Source organism: Salvelinus fontinalis, chromosome 35 (assembly GCF_029448725.1).
Source record: "Salvelinus fontinalis isolate EN_2023a chromosome 35, ASM2944872v1, whole genome shotgun sequence".
Classification (NCBI taxonomy): Eukaryota; Metazoa; Chordata; class Actinopteri; order Salmoniformes; family Salmonidae; genus Salvelinus; species Salvelinus fontinalis.
The window spans coordinates 41231849-41254793 of record NC_074699.1 but is presented as its reverse complement, the minus strand read 5'-3'; the positions used below and the strand labels follow the sequence as shown (position 1 = coordinate 41254793).

The following is a 22945-nucleotide window of genomic DNA, read 5'->3' as shown; positions in this document are numbered from 1 at the left end:
AAAAATCTTCAAAAGAGTAATTATTTTAACCTAAAGCATTTAATAAAGACATTTATAGTACAATATTATGGGGAATGAGAGTGCTACTTACACTGTTTTGGGAAGGGATCACAGCAGTGATTGAATGAGGGTATGAGGCATGAGTTGAGGTGTTCAGAGGCTTGACTTCAGTGCAGGACAGTATTTGACCTGGAAGACAAAAACAATAACACATCACACTACACAGTTAGACAAAATAACTAAGAATGAGTTAGTTCAAGCAAGGAGTAAAATCATTGATGTGTAATAATGTGATTGTGTTTGTGTATGTGACTGACTCTACATAGAGTAATGAGAGAAAATTGATAGGGGTACTCACAGTGCTTGGAGAGGAAACATTCAATGTGCCAGTGGATGGGCGGGCACATGAGACGAGGCTTCAGTTCATGTCATGAGAGAGTTGACACTGGTAGTGGAGTGGAGTGGTCATCACTTCTTAAATCAGTGAACAGGAGGGGACTTGGATGTAAATACAAATAGCAGATACATTCCATTACAGCTGCGCCATCGTCGGTTTGAACAACAAGTTTCTCCATGAAGTTAAACTCAGATATCTCAAAATTCACAAAGTCAAACAGACTGTGCATCTCGCCCACTTGACACATCAAAGTAGCCCAAGAAACGTTCCTGAATAAAGCCCTGATCATCCACATACCTGACGATAACTGACAACTGCAAGCAGACGGGTGGCACCATAGGTCCCAGAGTAGGGGGGCACTTTTTACCCCCTGGGGCCTGGAGTTATTCCTTATTTGTTAACCTAATCAGGTTTTATAAGGGCTATGATGGGACCAGTTTTTTCTAAATGGGTCACATGGTTTAAAAACAACTCCTGGCCCTGAGGGGGGGATGAAAACCCTGTCAAACTGCAGCAACCTTATACTTGTTCATATGAATTATATTTAGACTAGATTAGGAGGGGGATTTCCTCTACCCAGACACAGAGACAACAACTGATAGACAATATAACTCACAGGGCTCAGCTTGCATCAAGCAGTCCTATGGAACTGTAGGCCTTATAAAGAACTGTCATCACTATTATGTTGATTGATTAATTCCAGTTAATACTTTTGGATTGAAAACGTATAGGCAGCCTACTCAGCCCAATTTTGAATATAAACCAAATTTTAACACATTCACATTTTCTCCAGACACACAAATGGACTATGAATACATAATGTTACCCTCACCAGATGGACAGGGCACATAGGCTGTATGCATCTGCTTTTATTAGTAGCCTACAGTTGATCAGACTGAAAAATTGTCTCGTTTTCATCCCATACAGCATGTCAGATTTCTAATGTTGAGGTGTAGCCTAGGCTGCTGCAACATTTATGTCATGAGTTTTTGCTTGTGTCTGTCCGGAGTGATTATGTGTTGTCATCTTTGCTAAATAAATACCAGAGGTAAGTGGAAAGCCCACTTGAGCGTGCCCGACATGGGTTGCGTCAACCTCAACCTTCAACAGTGGAAAGTTCCATATGTTCAGCAAGAAAAGCATCGTAATGTGCAATTACTGCTGCAAGCTCCTTGTAGTTGCCCTTGTTAGCAGAACTTCCCCTCTCGTCGTGTCCTCTAAAAGCCAATTATTGCCCTAAAACGCAGTGGTGTGGATAAGCTACTGAGAACATCCCTGTTTCTTCTTACTTTCTCGTTGTGTTGCTCAGTTTAAATATGCAGACCTTCGTCATGATTGATGCAGCTTTTTCCCAGAAACTTGAATTTGATGTGCGTATTTATATGCTCCCAGCTTTTGTTTTGCCGTTTAGCTGAACGATAGATGTTCTTCAGGTCACTGTACCCTTCTTTCGCCCAAGGCTCAGACTTTCCAAAAAGCAGGCAACGCCAGCAATACAGGATGTCACCCCCTGATCTGTTTCACCTGTCTTTGTGCTTGTCTCCACCAGGTGTTGCCCATCTTCCCCATTATCCCCAGTGTATTTATACCTGTGTTCTCGGTTTGTCTGTTGCCAGTTCGTCTTGTTTGTCAAGTCAACCAGCGGTTTTTGTATCACCTCCTGCTTTTCCCCAGTCTCTCTTTTCTCGTCCTCCTGGTTTTGACCCTTGCCTGTCCTGACCCTGAGCATGCCCGCCTGACCCTGAGCCTGCCTGCCATCCTGTACCTTTGCCCCACCTCTGGATTACCGACCTCTGCCTGACCTGACCCTGAGCCTGTCTGCTGTCCTGTACCTTTGCCGCTGTTGCTGTAATAAACATTGTTACTTCGACACAGTCTGCATCTGGGTCTTACCTTTATCCTGATACAGGAGGCTTGATGAAAGGCTCCCTGTTAACCAGCTTTACTTTTGATAGCAATTTGTATTGAACGCATCACCTTTTCATCCTCCTTCACAAAACTGATCTTAGGCAGAGGTCGACCCTCGGTTTTAATTTTTTTTCTTGTACCCCAGAGAATGAAAGGGGTTATTCAACAAAAAGTCAACAACATTTGCGGTAGTGTTGGCAGCGAAAGATGCACACTCGAGCTGGTAGTTAGCTAGCTATTGCTACTTGCTACTGATGTCAGCAAGGGAAATTGAAATAAATTGCACTAACTGGACACAAAAATAAAGTTATAAAACTAAGGAAAACTATTTAGAATCTACCTCCTCCGTTTCCTGTAATTTGAAGAAACAAATTTGAATTGAATAGCATCCTAAAGATGCTCAACTATCACTTCAATCTCTATCCAATAATTTCACCAAGCTTCTCAACACATAGAACCCCCCCATAATGCTCTGCGGCACAACCCCAATACAACACACTGATCCTAATCCTATGATTGGATGGACAACGTCAGTTCATACTGAAAAAGCTTCGATTGGTTGGAGGACGTCCTCCGGAAGTGGTTAGTGTCTTAACGACCATTCCACAGGTGCATGTTCACTAATTGTTTATAGTTCATTGAACAAGCATTGGAAACAAGAGTTTAAACTGTTTACAATGAAGATCTGTGAAGTTATTTTGATTTTGACGAATTATCTTTGAAAGACAGGGTCCTGAAAAGGGGACGTTTCATTTTTTGCTGAGTTTATATTTAGTGTAGTTTTATCTAAAAAGGATAACTTTTTTAGTGTTTCACAATTTTTTTTTTTTTTACATTTCACTGAGGAGGATGGTCCTCCCCTTCCTCCTCTGAGGAGCCTCCACTGCTGTTTACAAATGGCAGCCGGCCAAATGTCCCCTCATTGCTCATTGTGTTTGCATAATCCTCAATGTTTTTACTTTTTCTTAAGAATGAGAGATGTCAGAAGTGACCAGACGTTCATGACCAGCCGGACTCCAAAAGAGGCGATATTGGTAATTTATAACCAACTGTATTATAATTGTACAAAGTACAATGTTTGCAAAGACCAGGAGCAGCCAAAGGTCTTAGAAACTAACAAATGGTTAATATAACTGTACAGTAATAATTACATTTTAAACTATTTTTTGTTGTATTAATACTTTTCTAACCAACTTTCTTAAGGTGCTAGTGGATTCAAGCTCCTCCATGAATGAGACATGCTATGATTCCGATGACAAAATGACGCGGTTGGATGCTGTTAAACAGCTCTTTGATAACTTTGCAACTAGAAGCATGGCTTATGATTTTCATCATGTCATTGGCTTGGTGAAGTTTGACTCATCAGTTAAAACTCTCCACACATTTACAGAGACTCTGGAGACCTTCAAGGTAAATAGTTTTACGATAATAAATGTATTTCTTAATTCACAATACTCTCAAAATAATCTACTGGGGGTTGGGCAGAGCTTGCATCAACAAATATTACATAAAACCATTGTTGGCCCTTACAGGAACACATACACAATCTACAGGCAACTGGACGTACTGTGCTGTATGACGCCTTGGATTTTGGAATATCTGAGCTGGAAAAAGTTGGGAAGCGATTTCCAGACTGCAGACTTCGCATCATATGTCTCACAGATGGGAATGATTATCGGTAAAACTTAATTATTAAATACTTTGTTTGGGCTCCATTTGCAGTATGCAGAAAAGGCCCTACAATGTGGTTGTCTATGTACTACCACTATTTTGAAACAGTTCACAGACAAAGTATACAGTCTTTCAATATAGCATTTCAAAGAAGTAGAGTTAGGGGTATTAAGGGAGTTTGAACGCACCCATTTACATTGGGGTTTGGAAGTCAATACTTCTAAGCACAAAAATACATGTTCCCATTTGCACACTAGCGCCCTTTATTAAAGAACATTATAATCACACCTGACAAGGCTAATGAACGCTGTGCCTCACCGGAAGCTCTGCCTTCCACAGGTGATAAACCTGAAACTGATTAATTCCTTCCATTCGTCTGCTCTTCACCTCGAGCTGAGAAAAACAGTTTCAATTTTCTTTTTACAATAAACATGGGATCGCAAAGTCTCAGGCTTTGGTCCAACTTAACTGTCCCACTTAAGGAGGGCGTGCTCATTTTTCTGGACATTGTGTGTTAATTAAAGCTTGGTAACTGATTTTGTGAGTTTCCTACGGTTAGTTATTCTTCTGCCTGTTTAGTCTGGCTAAATGGCTGAATAAGATGGCTAACGCAACCAAAACGACGAAGTCTAACAAGCCGGGTTCGGGTTAAAGACCATGCCCAAATAAATTAAAAGATATTCACATTTTTGTTGTCTGGTATGTCTCGGTGCGGTGCTCTAGCTACCCCCGCTCAGGTCAGCTTGTGTGCGGGACGAAGGGTCGATGTCAGTAACAGTAGCTTGTCCGCGGCTGGCACTTCCCATAGTCCATGGAGCATGCCGGTTCCCTTGGCAAACGTGTGGAATTCTTATTGCTTCCTGTCATATGTGCCCATACTTCAGCTGGGTCTGAATTATGAGAACCGGGGGTGAATTGGGGCTTGGGTTGGATCAAATATCTTGTCTGCCTGGGCTGAGGCATGCTGCTCTAGCTTTACCCAGTTGCTGTGCGCTCTGGCGCCACCTATGCCTATCTCGGTCAATTACTGTTTACCTCTCTTCTCTGACTTGGTCAATGATCCGGTCTTATGTGGACGGGATCAGGCTAGCTCAACAGCATTGCATAGCCTGCTATGTAGTGTTCAGTCGCTTGGTTATTCTGAAAGAGAGATTCTCTAGACCGGAGCTCGGTGCTGGCAGCGGGCTTGGCTAGTGCTAACCCGCTGGGATAAAGCTACTAGCTAAGCAAGACTAGGAGGCCACATGGCTAGCATACGGTACTGTGACAACAGTGCCTCCGTGTTTGGCGACGGCCAACCGGGGAACCACTGCTGGAGCTCCTGTGCCCATAAAAGGGCCGGTTTCTGGCGTGCTATACAGTATCACAGAGGCACAACATGCTCCCCAGGTGCTGTCTGTCCACAAGGAGGCACCCCTCCCCAATAGGTGGATTATTACTGGGATTCATTGCTTATTCTGTAGCCCACTGGTTCCTATGGGGTGCTTAGTGATACTGGTTATGGATTCTGTAGGCGATTGGCAATCATGCTATTATCCCACACACAGTCTCTGGTTCATATGAACTCCAAGATCAGGTGTCTGCCTCCTGCTCAGCGTGTTTCATTCCTGGGAATTAGATTAAATTGCGAATCGCCCTGTCTGTTAACACAGATGGGGTCCATTTTCCAGTTGGGTTACAAGGTAATGTGGCACCGGTAGCCTACCTATGACTGGTGGGCATGATAAACTCCATCATGTTTTTTTCCCTGGGTCTATTTTTAAGGCACGCAGCCCGCGCGCACCTAGCGCAATGAGAGGGTAAGTGGCATGGGCTGGGGTCCTCCTCCCCAGATGTTCGCCGTGACATCAGTATCCCCAAGTGGCATGGCCAAACCGGGTACGTCAAACCCCTGAACCCAGAATGGACCAGGCTTCAAACATCAGCACTTAAACACATTGTTGTGTCCTCCACATGTGAGCTGAATAAAAATAGTCCCTTCCCCATAGTCAGACAATCGGTTGTAGAGAATGGTTGAAATGAAAAAAGGCATGAAAAAGAACATCTTCCAGTCCACAAAGTGGCGTTCTGTCCCTTCAGATGGCACATTATGGGAGATTAATGGCTCGCATGCACAGTGTCGCCCTGGATTATGCAAACAATGACGTTGGGGTACAGGCTACAATTTGTTGCGCGTCCCCCACGTTTTTGTCAGAGTGGTTCCTATGTCAGAGGCCCTGGTACAGCCGGTATTTCCTGGTTCCCAGAAGGGGTGAGACTTTCCGACCCGTTTTAGATCTGCGTGCCCTAAACAAGGACTTCAGGGTCTACAAATTCAGTATGCTCATGAACAGCAGGTTGTTACAGTCAGTGCACCCAGGGCGATTGGTTTACCTCCATCGACCTGAAGGACACGTACTTTCATGTGGTCATATATCCCTCTCACAGGAAGTTCCTGAGGTTCAATTAAGAGGCTGTAACCTACAAGTTTCTGGTCCTCCCTTTCAGGCTTTCCCTCTCGCCTTGCACTTTCACCAAAGTTGTGGAGGCGGGTTTGGCACTGGGACTCAGGATATTGGACTACCTGGACGATTGGCTGGTGGTGTTACATACATCCATGCTGGTTTCCCATGTTCAGTCTCTGGGTTTCATAGTGAATCAAGAGAAGAGCTGTTTGAATCCATCTCATCGCATCCCAATTCTGGGTCACAAGTTAGACTCAGTCAAGAGTCGAGCATTCTTATCCCCGCAGAGGGAGGCCTGTTTCCCGCTTTGCTGCTTGGCCCAATTCCGGCTAGATCACATAGTGTGTTTTTGCCAGTGCCTGCACCTATTTGGGATGATGGCTTCTATGATAGCCATGCCCCCCCCCCATGGCAGGGCCGTGCACAGACCTTTCAGGGGGCAGATGCTCAAAATGAAAAAAGCCCTGTTGTGGAAATTCTTACACAGGGACACTCGGAAGTCAATGTTAAATGAATCATCGTTTATTGTCAGTGCTCTGGAGAGGTTCCAACAAACTTAATGAACCATAGTGAACGTCTGTCAGGAGCTCCAATGGGGAAGTCCCATTTGTTCTCTTTTATACTGCAGACAAGTCATATTTGCATGATTTAGCTTATTCATAATTAATTAATCATCAACGTTTGCTTCATTCATGTGACCGACCAATACTGGGTCATGCATGTGACAGACCAATACCTCACGAGGCTTCTTCTCTCAAAGCTGAGACCTTGAAACTGAGATATCCTTTCTCTAAACAAGGTTCTGGGCATACTGACAAATTGCAGACATTGATAGTGAGGATTCGTTCAATCAGTCACTTGCATAAACACAGAAATTGTTATGTATAGAAAGGCACTAACATAGAACACAGAAATGTATCAAATAGAAAAGCACCAACATAACATTTTCCATCACGGCCCCCCCCTTTCATAATTCATATATCGACATTCGTAACATACTAACTGCCTCTCTAGCACATTTACATTTTTTGGGAGGCCTATTTATTTCTGCAACACACTCACTCATCACAAATTGTAAGCAAGCTAGTTACAGTGCATCCTAAAGACATTGATGTTGATGATTGATGAACATCTGCTAATTAGCTAGCTCAATTTGTTTTTTATTGATTGTGATTTATCTTCAATGCTCTTAAGTAATACATTCATAATATAGCCTAATATTCCTAATCTAACTCATGATATATGGCTGCCTGGCTAGTGGCTTGTGTGGATATTGTAGTAGGTGGTGGTTAGCTAGAGTTTAGACTACCTGTGTTCAGTGCTTAATTTGTAAATCGTGAGGTGCCGGAACAAAAAGTGGGCGGGGTGACCTGGAGAGCTTTGAGGTACCAGAATAGTTATTTTTTTGCCTTTGCATGCATTATTATGGCATTTACTTACTGGCATAGAACAGTAGAGTAGAGGCGCTTACAGAAGTTGCACACATGGGGACAATGTTTAGTAGACTATGGTCCCGGGAAAATGTGGCCTTTATGAAACAAGGAACTCAATAATGTCCACAATCACTGACATTTCCTGCCAGCTGCCCATCATTAACAAATGTTTACACCTCAGTACCCATAGCGAAACTTGTTTTTCTTTCCACAATGCAGTGCATTTCAAATGCTCTTTGCTTGATGCAGAGGGTGCATCTGGAGAGATTGTCGTTGATACTTGTTGGCCCAAATTACCTTGGGTTCGTGGAGATCATTCGCCTTTTAAGCGGGAACCTGTTGCAACCCCCGTTGTGCAGAGACCTGTCGTCCTGATACTATACAGTCCACAAGGGCACCCTCCACGAGTGGGTTATATGGATATAAGTGGCGTGCGTTCGAGCTTTGGTGACGGAATAAAGGAATTGTTCATTTTCAGAGCTCTCTGGTGGATATTTTAATGTTCCTACTGGGGCTTTTCAAGCAGGGACAATCATTCTCCAGCGGCTTTAAAAGGTGTGCGCTGTCTCAGGACAGTTTCTAAACATATTGCACCTACTTGGGATTTGACTTTGGTTTTGGATGTGCCATGTGATGTTCCCTTTGAACCGATGGAGTCTGGATCTGAGGTCCTCTCCTACAAGACCGCCCTGCTCAGGGTTTTGGTTTAGGGTAGGGATGTCCTACGGATCCCGGATAGCACTGACCATATTTGTGCTACAGCAAGTTGGGCATCACCAAACACTTTTGTGAGGTTTTATCGCTTAGATGTCACTGCCCCGCAGTGTAGCCCACAGTCTGCTTACGCCTGGGACAGGGCAGGGTCATTAGGCAGCGTGCAGATTGTGCAATACCCAGATACCGCAGGTTTTCCTGCCAGGTTTAAACTCTGGGTGGTTTGCTGTGGGCCATTTAATTTGATGTACCCTGAGGTCGGCTTGGGACATGATTTCATGTCCCCATAGCCAGTGGTGGAAAACGTACCCAATTGTCATACTTGAGTAAAAGTATAGATGCCTTAATAGAAAGTTACTCAAGTAAAAGTAAAAGTCACCCAGTAAAATACTACTTGAGTAAAATTCTAAAAGTGTTTTGTTTTAAATATACTTAAGTATTAAAAGTAAATATAATTGCTAAAATGCACTTAAGTATCACAAGTAAAAGTATAAATAATTTCAAATTCCTTATAATAAGTAAAGCAGACAGCACCCTTTTCTTGTTTTTAAAATTGACGGATAGCTAGGGGCACACTCCAACACTCAGACATTATTTACAAAAGATGCATTTGTGTTTAGTGAGTCCACCAGACCATAGGCAGTAGGGATGACCATGTGTTCTCTTGATAAGTGTCTGAATTTCACAATTTTCCTGTTCTGCTAAGCATTCAAAATATAAAGAGTACTTTGGGTTGTCGGGGAAAATGTATGGAGTAAAAAGGACACTATTTTCTTTAGGAATGTAGTGAAGTAAAAGTAAAAGCTGTCAAAAATATAAATGGTAAAGTACAGATACCCCAAAAAACTACTTAAGTAGTACTTAAGTACTATACACCCCTGCCCATAGCTGTGTTGTACTGCATTTACAGACTGAAAGGGAGCGTACTGAAAGGGAAACGAGGTGCAATACTTGTTCGACCCCACGTCGCCCAGTCTTGGGCTCGGTGAAGAGTGGTACTGAATTGAAGGAATTCATCCGTTTATCGCCTCTGGAAGGCGGGGCTTCCGGTGAGGCACGGTGTTCATTGGCCTTGTCAGGCGTGATACAAATTTTCTTCAGCAGAGGCCGATAGTGGGCAAAGTCCCAATTGCTCATAAAGTCATTTCTCTCTGGCCTACATTTCTGCAATGGATAACTAATGCTTCCAATAGTATTCTAATGATAACTCTATGTGGTAGAAGGTTACATGAACAGTAGCTACACAGAACATTTCTGTACTTTTACAGAAGATTTAAGTTAATTCACCAACACAGCAGTTTATTTTCACAGCATGTATTTTTATGTTTTAGATCAGCAACAAATCCAGTGGCTGTTACAACCAAATTGATGAGCTCTAACATCATTGTTGATGCCATCATTGTCGGAAAGGTAGAGAACAATGTGCTGCGTGGAATCAGCAATGCAACAGGTATGATCTCTAATGTGATTATGTTATAAATCAGCAATGCAACAGGTATGATCTCTAATGTGATTATGTTATGAATCAGCAATGCAACAGGTATGATCTCTAAGTTGATTATGTTATGAATCAGCAATGCAACAGGTATGATCTCTAAGTTGATTATGTTATGAATCAGCAATGCAACAGGTATGATCTCTAAGTTGATTATGTTATGAATCAGCAATGCAACAGGTATGATCTCTAATGTGATTATGTTATGAATCAGCAATGCAACAGGTATGATCTCTAATGTGATTATGTTATGAATCAGCAATGCAACAGGTATGATCTCTAATGTGATTATGTTATGAATCAGCAATGCAACAGGTATGATCTCTAATGTGATTATGTTATGAATCAGCAATGCGCTCTAAGGTGATTCTGTTATACAGTTGAAATCGTAAATTTACATACACTTAGGTTGGAGTCATTTAAAACTCGTTTTTCAAACACTCCCCAAATTTCTTGTTAACAAACTATAGTTTTGTAGAGTCGGTTAGGACATCTACTTCATGCATGGCACAAGTAATTTTTCCAACAATTGTTTACAGACAGATTATATCACTTATAATTCACTGTATCACAATTCCAGTGGGTCAGAAGTTTACATACACTAAGTTGACTGTGCCTTTAAACAGCTTGGAAAATTCCAGAAAATTATGTCATGGCTTTAGAAGCTTCTGATAGGCAAATTGACATAATTTGAGTCAATTGGAGGTGTACCTGTGGATGTATTTCAAGGCCTACCTTCAAACTCAGTGCCTCTTTGCTTGACATCATGGGAAAATCAAAAGATATAAGCCAAGACCTCAGGGAAAACAATGGTACACCTCCACAAGTCTGGTTCATCCTTGGGAGCAATTTCCAAACGCCTGAAGGTACCACGTTCATCTGTACAAACAATAGTACGCAAGTATAAACACCATGGGACCACGCAGCCGTCATACCGCTCAGGAAGGAGACGCATTCTGTCTCCTAGAGATGAACGTACTTTGGTGCGAAAAATGCAAATCAATCCCAGAACAACAGCAAAAGACCTTGTGAAGATGCTGGAGGAAACGGGTACAAAAGTATCTATATCCACAGGAAAACGAGTCCTATATCGACATAACCTGAAAGGCCGCTCAGCAAGGAAGAAGCCACTGCTCCAAAACCGCCATAAAAAAGCCAGACTACGGTTTGCAACTGCACAAGGGGACAAAGTTCGTACTTTTTGGAGAAATGTCCTCTTGTCTGATGAAACAAAAATAGAACTGTTTGGCCATAATGACCATCGTTATGTTTGGAGGAAAAGGAGGATGCTTGCAAGCCGAAGAACACCATCCCAACTGTGAAGCACGGGGGTGGCAGCATCATGTTGTGGGGGTGCTTTGCTGCAGGAGGGACTGGTACCTCCCATAATAGATGGCATCACGAGGAGGGGAAATTATGTGGATATATTGAAGCAACATCTCAAGACATCAGTCAGGAAGTTAAAGCTTGGTCACAAATGGATCTTCCAAATGGACAATGACCCCAAGCATACTTCCAAAGTTGTTGCAAAATGGCTTAAGGACAACAAAGTCAAGGTATTGGAGTGGCCATCACAAAGCCCTGACCTCAATCCTATAAAAAAATTGTGGGCAGAACTGAAAAAGCGTGTGCGAGCAAGGAGGCCTACAAACCTGACTCGTCAGGAGGAATGGGCCAAAATTCACCCAACTTATTGTGAGAAGCTTGTGGAAGGTGACCCGAAACGTTTGACCCAAGTTAAACAATTTAAAGGCAATGCTACCAAATACTAATTGAGTGTATGTAAACTTCTGACCCACTGGGAATGTGATGAAAGAAATAAAAGCTGAAATAAATAAATCTTTCTACTATTATTATGACATTTCACATTCTTAAAATGAAGTGGTGATCCTAACTGACCTAAGACAGGGAATTTTTACTAGGATTAAATGTCTGGAATTGTGAAAAACTGAGTTTAAAATGTATTTAGCTATGGTGTATGTAAACTTCTGACTTCAACTGTATATAGCCAACATTGTTCTTTCAGTAATTAACTAGTCCCATATATACTGAAAAATATATATACACGCAACATGCAACAATTTCAAAGGTTTTACTGAGTTACAGTTCATATAAGGAAATCAGTCAATTGCAATAAATAAATTAGGCCCTAATCTATGAATTTCACATGGCTGGGAATACAGAGATGCATTTGTTGGTCACAGATACCCTAAAAAAAAAGGTAGGGGCGTGGATCAGAGAGCCAGTCAGTATCTGGTGTGAACACCATTTGCCTCATGCGGCGGACACATCTCCTTCGCATAGAGTTGATCAGGCTGTTGATTGTGGCCTGTTGAATGTTGTCCCACTCCTCTTCAATGGCTGTGCGAAGTTGGTGGATATTTGCGGGAACTGTAACACGCTGTCATACACATTGATCCAGAGCATCCCAAACGTGCTCAACCCCTGAGGGGCCCCTGTGTTGAGGATCAGATGTGTTGTTGCCTATTCTTACCACCTGGGAGTGCTCTCATGCATGCTTCAGTGTTGCTTGCCTCGAAGCGCGCATAGAAGTAATTTAACTCGTCTGGTAGGCTTGTGTCACTGGGCAGCTCGCGGCAGGGCTTCCCTTTGTCGTCCGTAATAGTTTGCAAGCCCTGCCATATCCGACGAGCATCGGAGCAGGTGTAGTAGGATTCAATCTTAGTCCTGTATTTACCTTTTGCCTGTTTGATGGTTCATCTGAAGGCATAGCTTGATTTCTTATAAATATCCGGGTTAGAGTCCCACTCCTTGAAAGCAGCGGCTCTACTACCCTTTAGCTCAGTGCGGATGTTACCTGTAATCCATAGCATTCTGATTTGGGTATGTACGTACAATCACTGTGGGGACAACATCATTGATGCACTTATTGATGAAGCCGGTGGCTGATGTGGTATACTCCTCAATGCCATCGTTTGAGTCCCGGAACATATTCCAGTCTGTAGCTTAGCATCTGCGTCATCTGACCACTTCCGTATTGAGTGAGTCACTGGTACTTCCTTTTTTAGGTTTTGCTTGTAAGCAGGAATCAGGAGGATAGAATTATGGTCATATTTGCCAAATGGAGGGTGACAGAGAGATTTGTACACGTCTCTGTGTGGAGTAAAGGTGGTCTAGAGTTTTTTTTTGTTGTTGCACATGTAACTTACTGGTAGAAATGAGGTAAAACAGATTTAATACCTGGTCGGGCATCTGTAGTAAATCCTTTGCGTCTGACTCGTTAAATAAAAAAATCTTTGTCCAGTTCGAGATGAGTAATCACTGTTCTGATATCCAGAAGCTCTTTTCAGTCATAAGAGACGGTGGCAGAAACATTATGTACAAAATACAAACAACATGAAAAAACACACAAAATACCACTTGCTGAAACATGATGTGATGGCGGGGGAGGACTGGCAGGACATTGGGCCTCAGTATCGGTGTCTCAAATTGCCATCGATAAAATGCAATTGTGTCCGTTGTCCGTAGCTTAGCCAGCCCATACCATAACCACACCGCCACCATGAGGCACTCTGTTCACACCTTTGACATCGGTAAACCACTCGCTTACACGACAGAGAAATTAACATAAAATTATCTGGCAACAGCTCTGGTGGACATTCCTGCAGTTAGCATGCCAATGCACGCTCCCTCAAAACTCGAGACATCTGTGGCATTGTATTGTGTGACAAAACTGCACATTTTAGAATGGCTTTTTGTTGTCCCCAGCACAAGGTGCACCTGTGTAATGATCATGCTGTTTAATCATCTTCTTGATATGCCACACCTGTGGATTATCTTGGCAAAGGAGAAACGCTCACTAACAGGGATGTAAACAAATATGTGCACAAAATTTGAGAGAAATAAGCTTTTTGTGCGTATGGAACATTTCTGGGATGTTTTATTTCAGCTCATGAAACATGGGACCAACACTTTACATGTTGCGTTCATATTTCTGTTCAGTGTATAACTCACTAATATCAATCACTCTGAGGTGGTTATTGTGTGCCTCTATTTTTATATTCGTGTCCGGTGTAAGAATAAGAATAGTGTACTGAATACGCTCTATCCATGTCTTCTTGTAGGAGGTTGTTGTTTCAAACCAAAGACGAGTAAAGCTGGTCTGAAGCTCTTTGAAATGGAAACCGTTCTGTCTTTGGAGATGAGGAAGCCGAAGCAGAAAATCAACCCATCCTTAATTATGAGTGAGGTATGATCTATCACAGTTGTTAAAATAGTATGTATGTTCCCATGACTGACTTACTGTATATTAAATTAGTGAGTCATTTTATTGCATTGGTAAGGAAGACCTAAACACTGATCAAAATGTGATTCAACTGATTGTAATAAATAATGCTCTTTGATTCCTTTTAAAGATCCATCTAGTTGCTCTCTTTGCTAACCGTGGCTATGATGAGAAACCAGAGGTTGCTCTTCCAAGTGGATTAAATAATAAAGTGACTGGGACAGAGAAGTAAGTTATGCTCCTCAAGGAGAAATTTGTAATGCCAAACTATTTTTGGTTCAATGCAAATGTTATGCCAGAGAATAGAGTAATATAAACATGAACACATAATCAGGTAATTTAGCTATAAAGTCCCTTATATAATTTTTCAAAATCACTCACAACCTGCTGGCAAATATTGTGTAGTAACCACACTAATGTCAAGTGACATTGAGGTTATTGTGCAAGAAAAAAACATTTAGGTAAGATGGTGCTTTAATTTAGCCATGGTATCTCTAAAATAAAACTAATATGTCACAAAATAGTTCATTGAAAAAGAAGATCCAGGAATCCAAGAGCGGACGCTTTTTGGAGAAGGACAAACGCCTTCTGGAAGAGATGAAGAGCCTGCACTGTGACCCACATCCATTCTGCACTGTTTTGCCTTCAGAGTCAGACTTCAGTAAGACTTCAGTTTGTTTCACCCAATTGGCGATTGTAACAATGGTTTGATGTTTCATGGGATGTCTCGTGAGATGTTACTTTGAGAAATTTGACATTAATATTGCTTCTACAAACTGTAATATCCCATCCAGAAGACTGGTTTATTATTTTTTATTAATTTGCATAATATTGTCTCAAACAGCCAACCCTTGTTTCTGATTCCATCCTTTTTCAGCATTTTGGAAGATTCTCATGCAAGGCCCCCCTGAAACACCTTATGAGAATGGAGTCTTTGAGCTGTACTGTCAGTTTGGGGCTGACTACCCCGTCAAACCTCCACTTGTGCGCTTTGTCACACCTGTATCCTTCTATACAATTAAAAATGTATTTGTCGTATGCTTTGTAAATAACAAGTGTAGACTAACAGGGAAATTCTTACTTACGGGTCCTTTTCCAACATTGCAGAGTTAAAGATAAAGAAAAACATTTTAAATCATGACACAAGGAATAAATTCACAGTGAATAACAATAATGAGTAAAAATAGCATGGCTATATACAGGGAGTACAAGAATCGAGTTGGATGTTCAGGGGTACAAGGTAATGGATGTAGCTATGTACATATAAGTAGGGGTAAAGTGACGAGGCAACATGATAGATAATAGACTGTAGCAGCAGCGCGTGTATGTGTGTGGTGTCAGTATGCATGTGTGAGTGTGGGTGGGTGGGTAGAGTTTAGTGTGTGTGCTTAGAGGGAGTCCATAATAAGCGTACAGGCTTAGGCCATTACATTGTCAATGATTAAAGGAGTAGAGTTGAACAATTTAGACATATTATTGTATTATCTTCAGGATGGGATTTAGGGTATTGGCTATTAAGACTAGTAACTTCTGTGTCACAAGTAAGCCTCTCTAAGGCAGTGGAATGTTTATGCGTGTGAAAGTAATCATTTTGCAACTACATCATATACATTTTATGCTTTCATATTCATAACATGAAAAAATCCTTATTTGTGATGTAAGGTGTACCACTGCAATGTAAACAGTGTGGGCCGCATCTGCCACAACATATTTGACCGCAACTACAACGCTCACATAACCATGAGAGAGATCTTGGATGCTGTATATGGACTGCTCATCGTTCCTGAACCCCAAGATCCGCTAGACAGGTTGACTATTTGTTGAATTCTTTTATATGATTCATGAATACAATACAGATTAGAAAGGTGATAGTTAATAAAATATTTTGAATTGATATGCCTAGATTAATATTATTTTCATCAAATGTTATTTTAAAAGTATTTTGGCAGAGGAATACCTGACCAGCAGAGAGAAGTATGAAGAAGAGGCCAAGAAAAACACAGAGGAAGTTGCAGGCAAATCATTAGATGCCATGGAGAAGGTGAATGCACATATTTTTGTCTCTGTAAAGGAGTAGGGCAGTCCCACTCCTTATGCATTTTATTGTTTTTGTATTGAACAGGTAGGACATTAGTGAAAAGTTAGAAAATGAATGAGAGAGGTGTGAGTCAGAAGGGTGCTAGATCAGTTTCGAACCCATGGCGACTGGTATGTGTGTGCCGGGGTCTGCGGCGCTAACCGCTAGACTACACAGTCCACAAGTTATTTATTTTTTAAAAGCTATATATTTTTTTCATATGATATGTTATGTTTACTATCAACCGCATAATAAAATTTGCCAACATTTGAGGGGGAAAAAATGGCAATTAAGCCTCAAGAATGTATTAGGGTAGAAGTGGCCAGTGTGGTATTTGATTGACACATTGGTGCATATGGACTTCAAATTATAAGAAGAGGCGTCCAGAGAATTCGGCCATGAATTATAAAAGTAGAATAAATTTGATTAAAAGTGTGGGTAAATTAAATGGCAGTGTTTTATTTAATTTTATGCTGCATTTATGTACATTTGAGTAATTTAGCATTTATCAAATCAGTTGCCATTTAATCAGGTTTATGGGGCAGGCTTTTCAAATTCTATATTTGTTTGAACAGCAAGCAGTTTTGTCACAGTTTATTGAGGGTTAGATAATCATTCCTTTCTTAATTTACAGAATTTGCTGGGTGAAGAGTTGACTGAGAACTTTATTCCTCAGTATCTGATTTGTCCACTTACCAACAAGATTTTTGTTGATCCAGTGATAACCAAATATGGAACAATCTATGAGCGAAAGGCGATTGACAAGCATCTGAAAAAGTAAGTTTGTTACAGCTGGATTATGAACATAGATTTGGATTATGAATTAGACATGAATCTCTAAGCAGTTTCCTTATTATCTGGCTGGTCAGTCAAGGTGTTATGATACACTGTTCAGGTAATATGCTCAGATAATCCCTACCATTGTGTCGCTGAGTGGTCGTAGTGCTTCTGCAAATGTACATTTTCCTGGGGTGTTGTCAGTCATAATGCAAGTAACCTAATTTATCTTCCTCTATCTCCCCTGAATGCCTCTGACAATCCGACAGCTATTGTCAGCAGTAATCATGCGCCTATGAACCTGAGTTAAACCTGTTAGCATTGAGACGGTTTACCCTAGTAGGAAGCCCACTGTGAGCAGTTCACCCTGTAATATCAGCTCAAATATAAATATCACTGTCACGTCTACCTCTGATAAGCCTCCCAGTAAAGCAACAAAAACAATCAGAAAAGTGCAAAAAGTAGCGCACATTAACACATGTACCCTAAGAAACAAGGTTAATGGAAACAATAACTTGCTCGCAAAAATACAGGCTATTTCTGAAACTCACTTAGTTAATTAATTTAATGATACTGTGAAAGCTTTAAATGGTTATAACATCTACAGAAGAGACAGGAGTGCCAAATCTGCCAGGGTACGAACGCCATCTGCTAGGGCACCAAGGCCAATACCAAAAATTGAAATTGATTTGAAAACCAAAAAAACACTTGATATTCTGTTAAGAACAAAACACGAGTGTATGTAAATGTTATTAAATAATTAGCCCACAAGTGTACGTGACTATGCCTATTGGCTACAGCCTCTCATATCCAAACCGATGCTGACATGAGGGAGGCGCCAGAAAATGTAGCCAAACTTTAATGAGACTTTTAATTACATATACAGGACCAGTCAAATGTTTGGACACACCTACTCATTCAAGGGTTTTTCTTTATTTTGACTATTTTCTACATTGTAGAATAATAGTGAAGACATCAAAACTATGAAATAACACATATGGAATCATGTTGTAACCAAAAAAGTGTTACACATATCAAAATATATTTTATATTCTTAAAAGTAGCCACCCTTTGCCTTGATGACAGCTTTGCAAACTCTTAGCATTCTCTCAACCAGCTTTTCCAACATCCTTGAAGGAGTTCCCACATATGTTGAGCACTTGTTGGCTGCTTTTCCTTCACTCTGCAGTCCAACTCTTCCCAAACCATCTCAATTGGGTTGAGGTCGGGTGATTGTGGAGGCCAGGTCATCAGTTGCAGCACTCCATCACTCTCTTTCTTGGTCAAATAGCCCTTCCACAGCTTGGAGGTCTGTTTTTGGGTCATTGTCCTGTTACAAACAGATGGGATGGTGTATCGCTGAAGAATGCTGTGGTAGCCATGCTGGTTAAGTATGCCATGAATTCTAAATAAATCACAGACAGTGTCACCAGCAATGCACCCCCACACCATAACACCTCCTCCTCCATGCTTTACGGTGGGAAATACACATGCGGAGATCATCTGTTCACCCACGCCGCGTCTCACAAAGACACGGCGGTTGGAACCAAAAATCTCCAATGTGGAGATATTTAAGAGAGCCATATGAGTGAGAGGTGCAGATCCTGGTTCGATCCCAGGCTGTGTCGCGACCGGGAGACCCATGAGGCGGTGCATAATTGGACCTTCGCCTCTCCTCTCGACCTTCGCCTCTCCCAAGTCCGTACGGGAGTTGCAGCAATGGGACAAGACTGTAACTACCAATTGGATATCACTAAATTCGGGAGAAAAAGGGGTAAAAAAAAAAAAGAATACATAAATGTACGGATAGCCAGGGGTATGCTCCAACACTCAGACATATTTTTAAAAACGAAGCATTTGTGTTTCATGAGGCTGCCAGATAAGGGGCAGTAGGGATGACCAGGGATGTTCTCTTGATAAGCGTGTGAATTGGACCATTTTCCTGTCCTGCTAAGCATTGGTATGTGACCAATAAAATTGGATTTGATTCTAAATGTAACAAGTACTTTTGGGTGTAAGTGTAAATGTATGGAGTAAAAAGTACATTATTTTCTTTAGGAATGTAATGGAGTAAAAGTAGAAGTTGTCAAAAATATAAATAGTAAAGTAAAACACAGATACCCCCAAAAAATGACTTAAGTAGTACTTTTAAAGTATTTTTACTTAAGTACTTTACACCACTGGCTAACACACGCACTCTAAACACATGTACATTGTAATGTTGTAATATTAATGTATTGTGGATGGTATTATACATGTTGCATTGTAGATATGTATTAGTAGAGTAGTGGCATAATAATGTGTTGTATGATGCACTGTTTATTTTGTGTGTGATGTAATTGCCTTAATTGTGATTGGACCCCAGGAAGAGTAGCTGCTGCCTTGGCAAGAGCTAATGTGGATCCATACTAAATACAAATACACTTCATAATGACTGACTTGACCATATTCAAAGGGTTATTCCGTGTCTTAGATCATTTTTTCATATCCATCCCCTGATCTTTGCGAATCTACAACTTATCCCAGAGTTTTGGCGTTTGCACTTTTGGGACTACTCCATTGGCTTTATTGTATTAAATCAAACTAAATAATAAGCAACAAGGCAAGCATCTTACTATGGTGTCAGGATGATAGCTAGTTATGCTAGTTTGTTGTGTAGTGTTGCGACAGTGGTGTACAATTCATCTGCAGGTACGCCATGTCCATGCCTCATACAACGCTCTGGAAGTAGTCTCCTGCTTGGTATTTTGTGCATTGAGCTGCTTACTGATAGAGTAATATACATTGTTATTTTTAGTTGCTTACTGATAGAGTAATATACATTGTTATTTTTAGCTGAGTTGCTTACTGATAGAGTAATATACATTGTTATTTTTAGTATTACATTGTTATTGATGACTGCATTATTGGGTTTATCTTGTAAGAAAGGCATTTCACTTTGCTTGTGCATGTGACATTAAAACTTGAAACTGAAACTTTAAACATACATATCCTACATTAAAGAGGGCAAACTGTATAATGTTACTATTAATCAGATTTTTTTAAATGAAAATATCCCACTCTCTTCCCCTACTACAGGAAATCGATTGGGACTGATCCAAAAACAAATAAACAGCTTGGAGCAACTGACCTCAAGCCATGCCCAGACATGAAAAGAATGGTCAAGGACCATCGCAAAAAGCAAATTCAGGAGACAAGTGTTTAAAACAAAAAGTACTAGCCAAAATGTGTCTTCCCGCAATATCCATTGAAACACGTTAATGATGGTGAGGGAAGTGATACCCATTGGGTTATTGAAGTATGATTAAATTGAAATGTGATTGATTGATCTTTATACTGACATTTTCTAGAACGCCTTCATTTTCTTGGGGGTTTGTATCTACGCACTTCAGGTGTAGCTAGCTAAGATATATATCCTTGGTAATTTCTTGTTAATGCTGCGATATGTAAATCAGGGCTCTCCAATTCTGTTCCTGGAAAGCTACTGTCCTGTAGGTTTTCGCTCCAACCCTAATCTAGCGCATTTGATTCTAATAATTAAATGGTTGATAAACTGGACCAGGTTAGTTACAACTGAGGCTGGAGTGAATACCTACAGGAGGGTAGCTATCCAGGAACAGGGTTGGAGTTAACTTACAGGAGGAGGGTTGGAGACCCCTGAATTGTAATTTTTTCGGCGACCTGACCAAATGCAAATAAAAATGTTAGTTATAGATTTGTCATGCTCATCGAAAGCAAGTCGAAGTGGTAGATCTGTTCTATGTGCTCTATTTGTTTGCTTCCCGTTCTTAAGCTTAGTTTTTGCTGTTTTACTTTTGGTTTTGTACACCAGCTTCAAACAGCTGAAATACAATATTTTTGGTTCTGGAAAATATATTTCACAGCAGTTTAGATGGTATAATGAATTTCTACACAATGACTGCTTGTTTTGTCTCAAACTGAAATTAGGCGAACTATTAGCAACCAGGAAATGGCAGAGCGATTTCTGCATATTGCACATTTAAACTGTTATTAATCAGTATAATTTTTTTATGTGAAAGTTTGTCTTGTGTCACAGTTGTAGGTCATCTGTTGTGATAATCTGATATCTAGGAGATTCCCAATATCTTGATATAGTGATGTGGTTTACTTTTATATGCTGTTTAGCAAATTCAATGAAGTGTTAGATTAATCAAGGGTTTTCTCAATTTTCAATATTAGTTGATTATTAAGTATGCTTTTCTTATAAGCCAGGGTATGTACATTTTGATTGATTGATCAGTTATCAATTCCATGAACAATATGCACTACCAGGCAGTTGAAGTTGTATGTCAACCATGCCACTCAGTACCTTGACTAGGGCCTAGATTCAATCAGATCAAGCATTAACCCGGCGATAGCCCACACAGGGGATGTTTTGGTGGTGTCAGAAGTGGAACTGCATTGGAGCTGTCATATCGTTGTACAGCTGCTCTTGTGATCATTGCCACGAAGCCAAACCCATCCCACTAACTTTAGAAGTTCTGAACGACAAAGTGTAGGTTATATAAAAATAGTTATGCTCAAATAGAAAATCATGAAAGTAAATCATGAGGATTTCTATCAGCCTAAACAAGGTGTAGATTACATCTCAACAAGGCTGCATGGGATTTATTTCAATGCGACTCCGTGCAGCCTTTGGCAATGTCCACTTTATGTATAATGTTCCACCTTTGACACAATCAAAACATCAGCTATGCGGATATCGGCTCAGGCGGATCTGATTTAATCAGGCCCTAAGGCTGCCACGGTTTAGTGCAATGACTCTCAAACTTTTTTTGGTTACTGAACCCCAATCACATTTTGTTCTGCCCTCTTATGCAATTGATAATCAGTCTTGTCTTCCTAAGTATCCCCTGTAGATATATATGGCAGGTGCCCCACAGGTTGAGAACCACTGGTGTAGTGCAGCAGCACTTAAGATGATTTGATGTTTTTGAACGTTTTGCCGCTTGGTGGCGCTGTGTAACAACTACAGTATATCACTTCATGGCCATTTATCTTAGTTGTCTGTTAACACGTGGGACAATCAATCACTCCTTGTTGTGAAAGAAAAACTATAATGCAACTGAAGAGATCATTAAAGAAATTACAAGTTTTTACCTTTGGTGTCTTAATGAAAGGAGAGGCATATAAACATTTTTATCACGGTTGTACGTGTGTGTGTGTGTGTGTGTGTGTGTGTGTGTGTGTGTGTGTGTGTGTGTGTGTGTGTGTTCCTAATCTTAGACAAGTGTTGAGACCCGTGCATATGCTCTCACTACAATTTTATGAGGTGTTGAAAAACTGTTCACACCAGGATGGATTCATTTTGAATTCACAATGAAGATATTAAATGATATACTGTTAATGAAGATATTAAATGATATACTGTTAATGAAGGCAAATTATATACTGTTAATGAAGAAATTAAATGATATACTGTTAATGAAGATATTACATTATAGCCTGTTAATGAAGATAATACATTATATACTGTGAATTAAGGTGATTTAGTGGGAGAAGGCTCTGAATGATCATAGAAAAGTAGCACATTTTGGGGACAGTTCCACCCCCTGTCCAGATCTAACTCTGAATGTTTTATGTTTCTGGGGGGAAGAGCAGTAGAACCTTGGCTATAGGTGAGAGGTCAAACACCAGGTGGTGCTTCTCTGGCAAAGACCAAGTATTTGATGTGTGGTGTATCAGTGTGTGTGTGGTCAGTAATGGAGAGACTGAATGACCGTTAGTCTGGTGGTGGTCACGATTGATAACAGCTGCTGCTG

General features: G+C 40.8%; 1 protein-coding gene across 3 annotated transcripts in view; it reads left to right on the top strand.

Moving 5' to 3' along the window:
• Positions 1-22282, top strand: part of LOC129834882 (uncharacterized) — a 53954-nt gene extending 31672 nt beyond the window's left edge. For all 3 annotated transcript variants that reach the window (XM_055900242.1, XM_055900241.1, XM_055900243.1), the window contains 12 exons: positions 3276-3339; positions 3509-3715; positions 3838-3983; positions 9899-10017; positions 14148-14272; positions 14439-14536; positions 14833-14969; positions 15186-15310; positions 15971-16116; positions 16247-16349; positions 17020-17162; positions 20241-22282. In XM_055900242.1, coding sequence (XP_055756217.1) covers positions 3276-3339; positions 3509-3715; positions 3838-3983; positions 9899-10017; positions 14148-14272; positions 14439-14536; positions 14833-14969; positions 15186-15310; positions 15971-16116; positions 16247-16349; positions 17020-17162; positions 20241-20367 — 1540 coding nt within the window. In that variant the 3' untranslated portion in view covers positions 20368-22282. The remainder of the gene's footprint in view (positions 1-3275; positions 3340-3508; positions 3716-3837; positions 3984-9898; positions 10018-14147; positions 14273-14438; positions 14537-14832; positions 14970-15185; positions 15311-15970; positions 16117-16246; positions 16350-17019; positions 17163-20240) is intronic.
• The last annotated feature ends 663 nt before the right edge of the window (positions 22283-22945 follow it).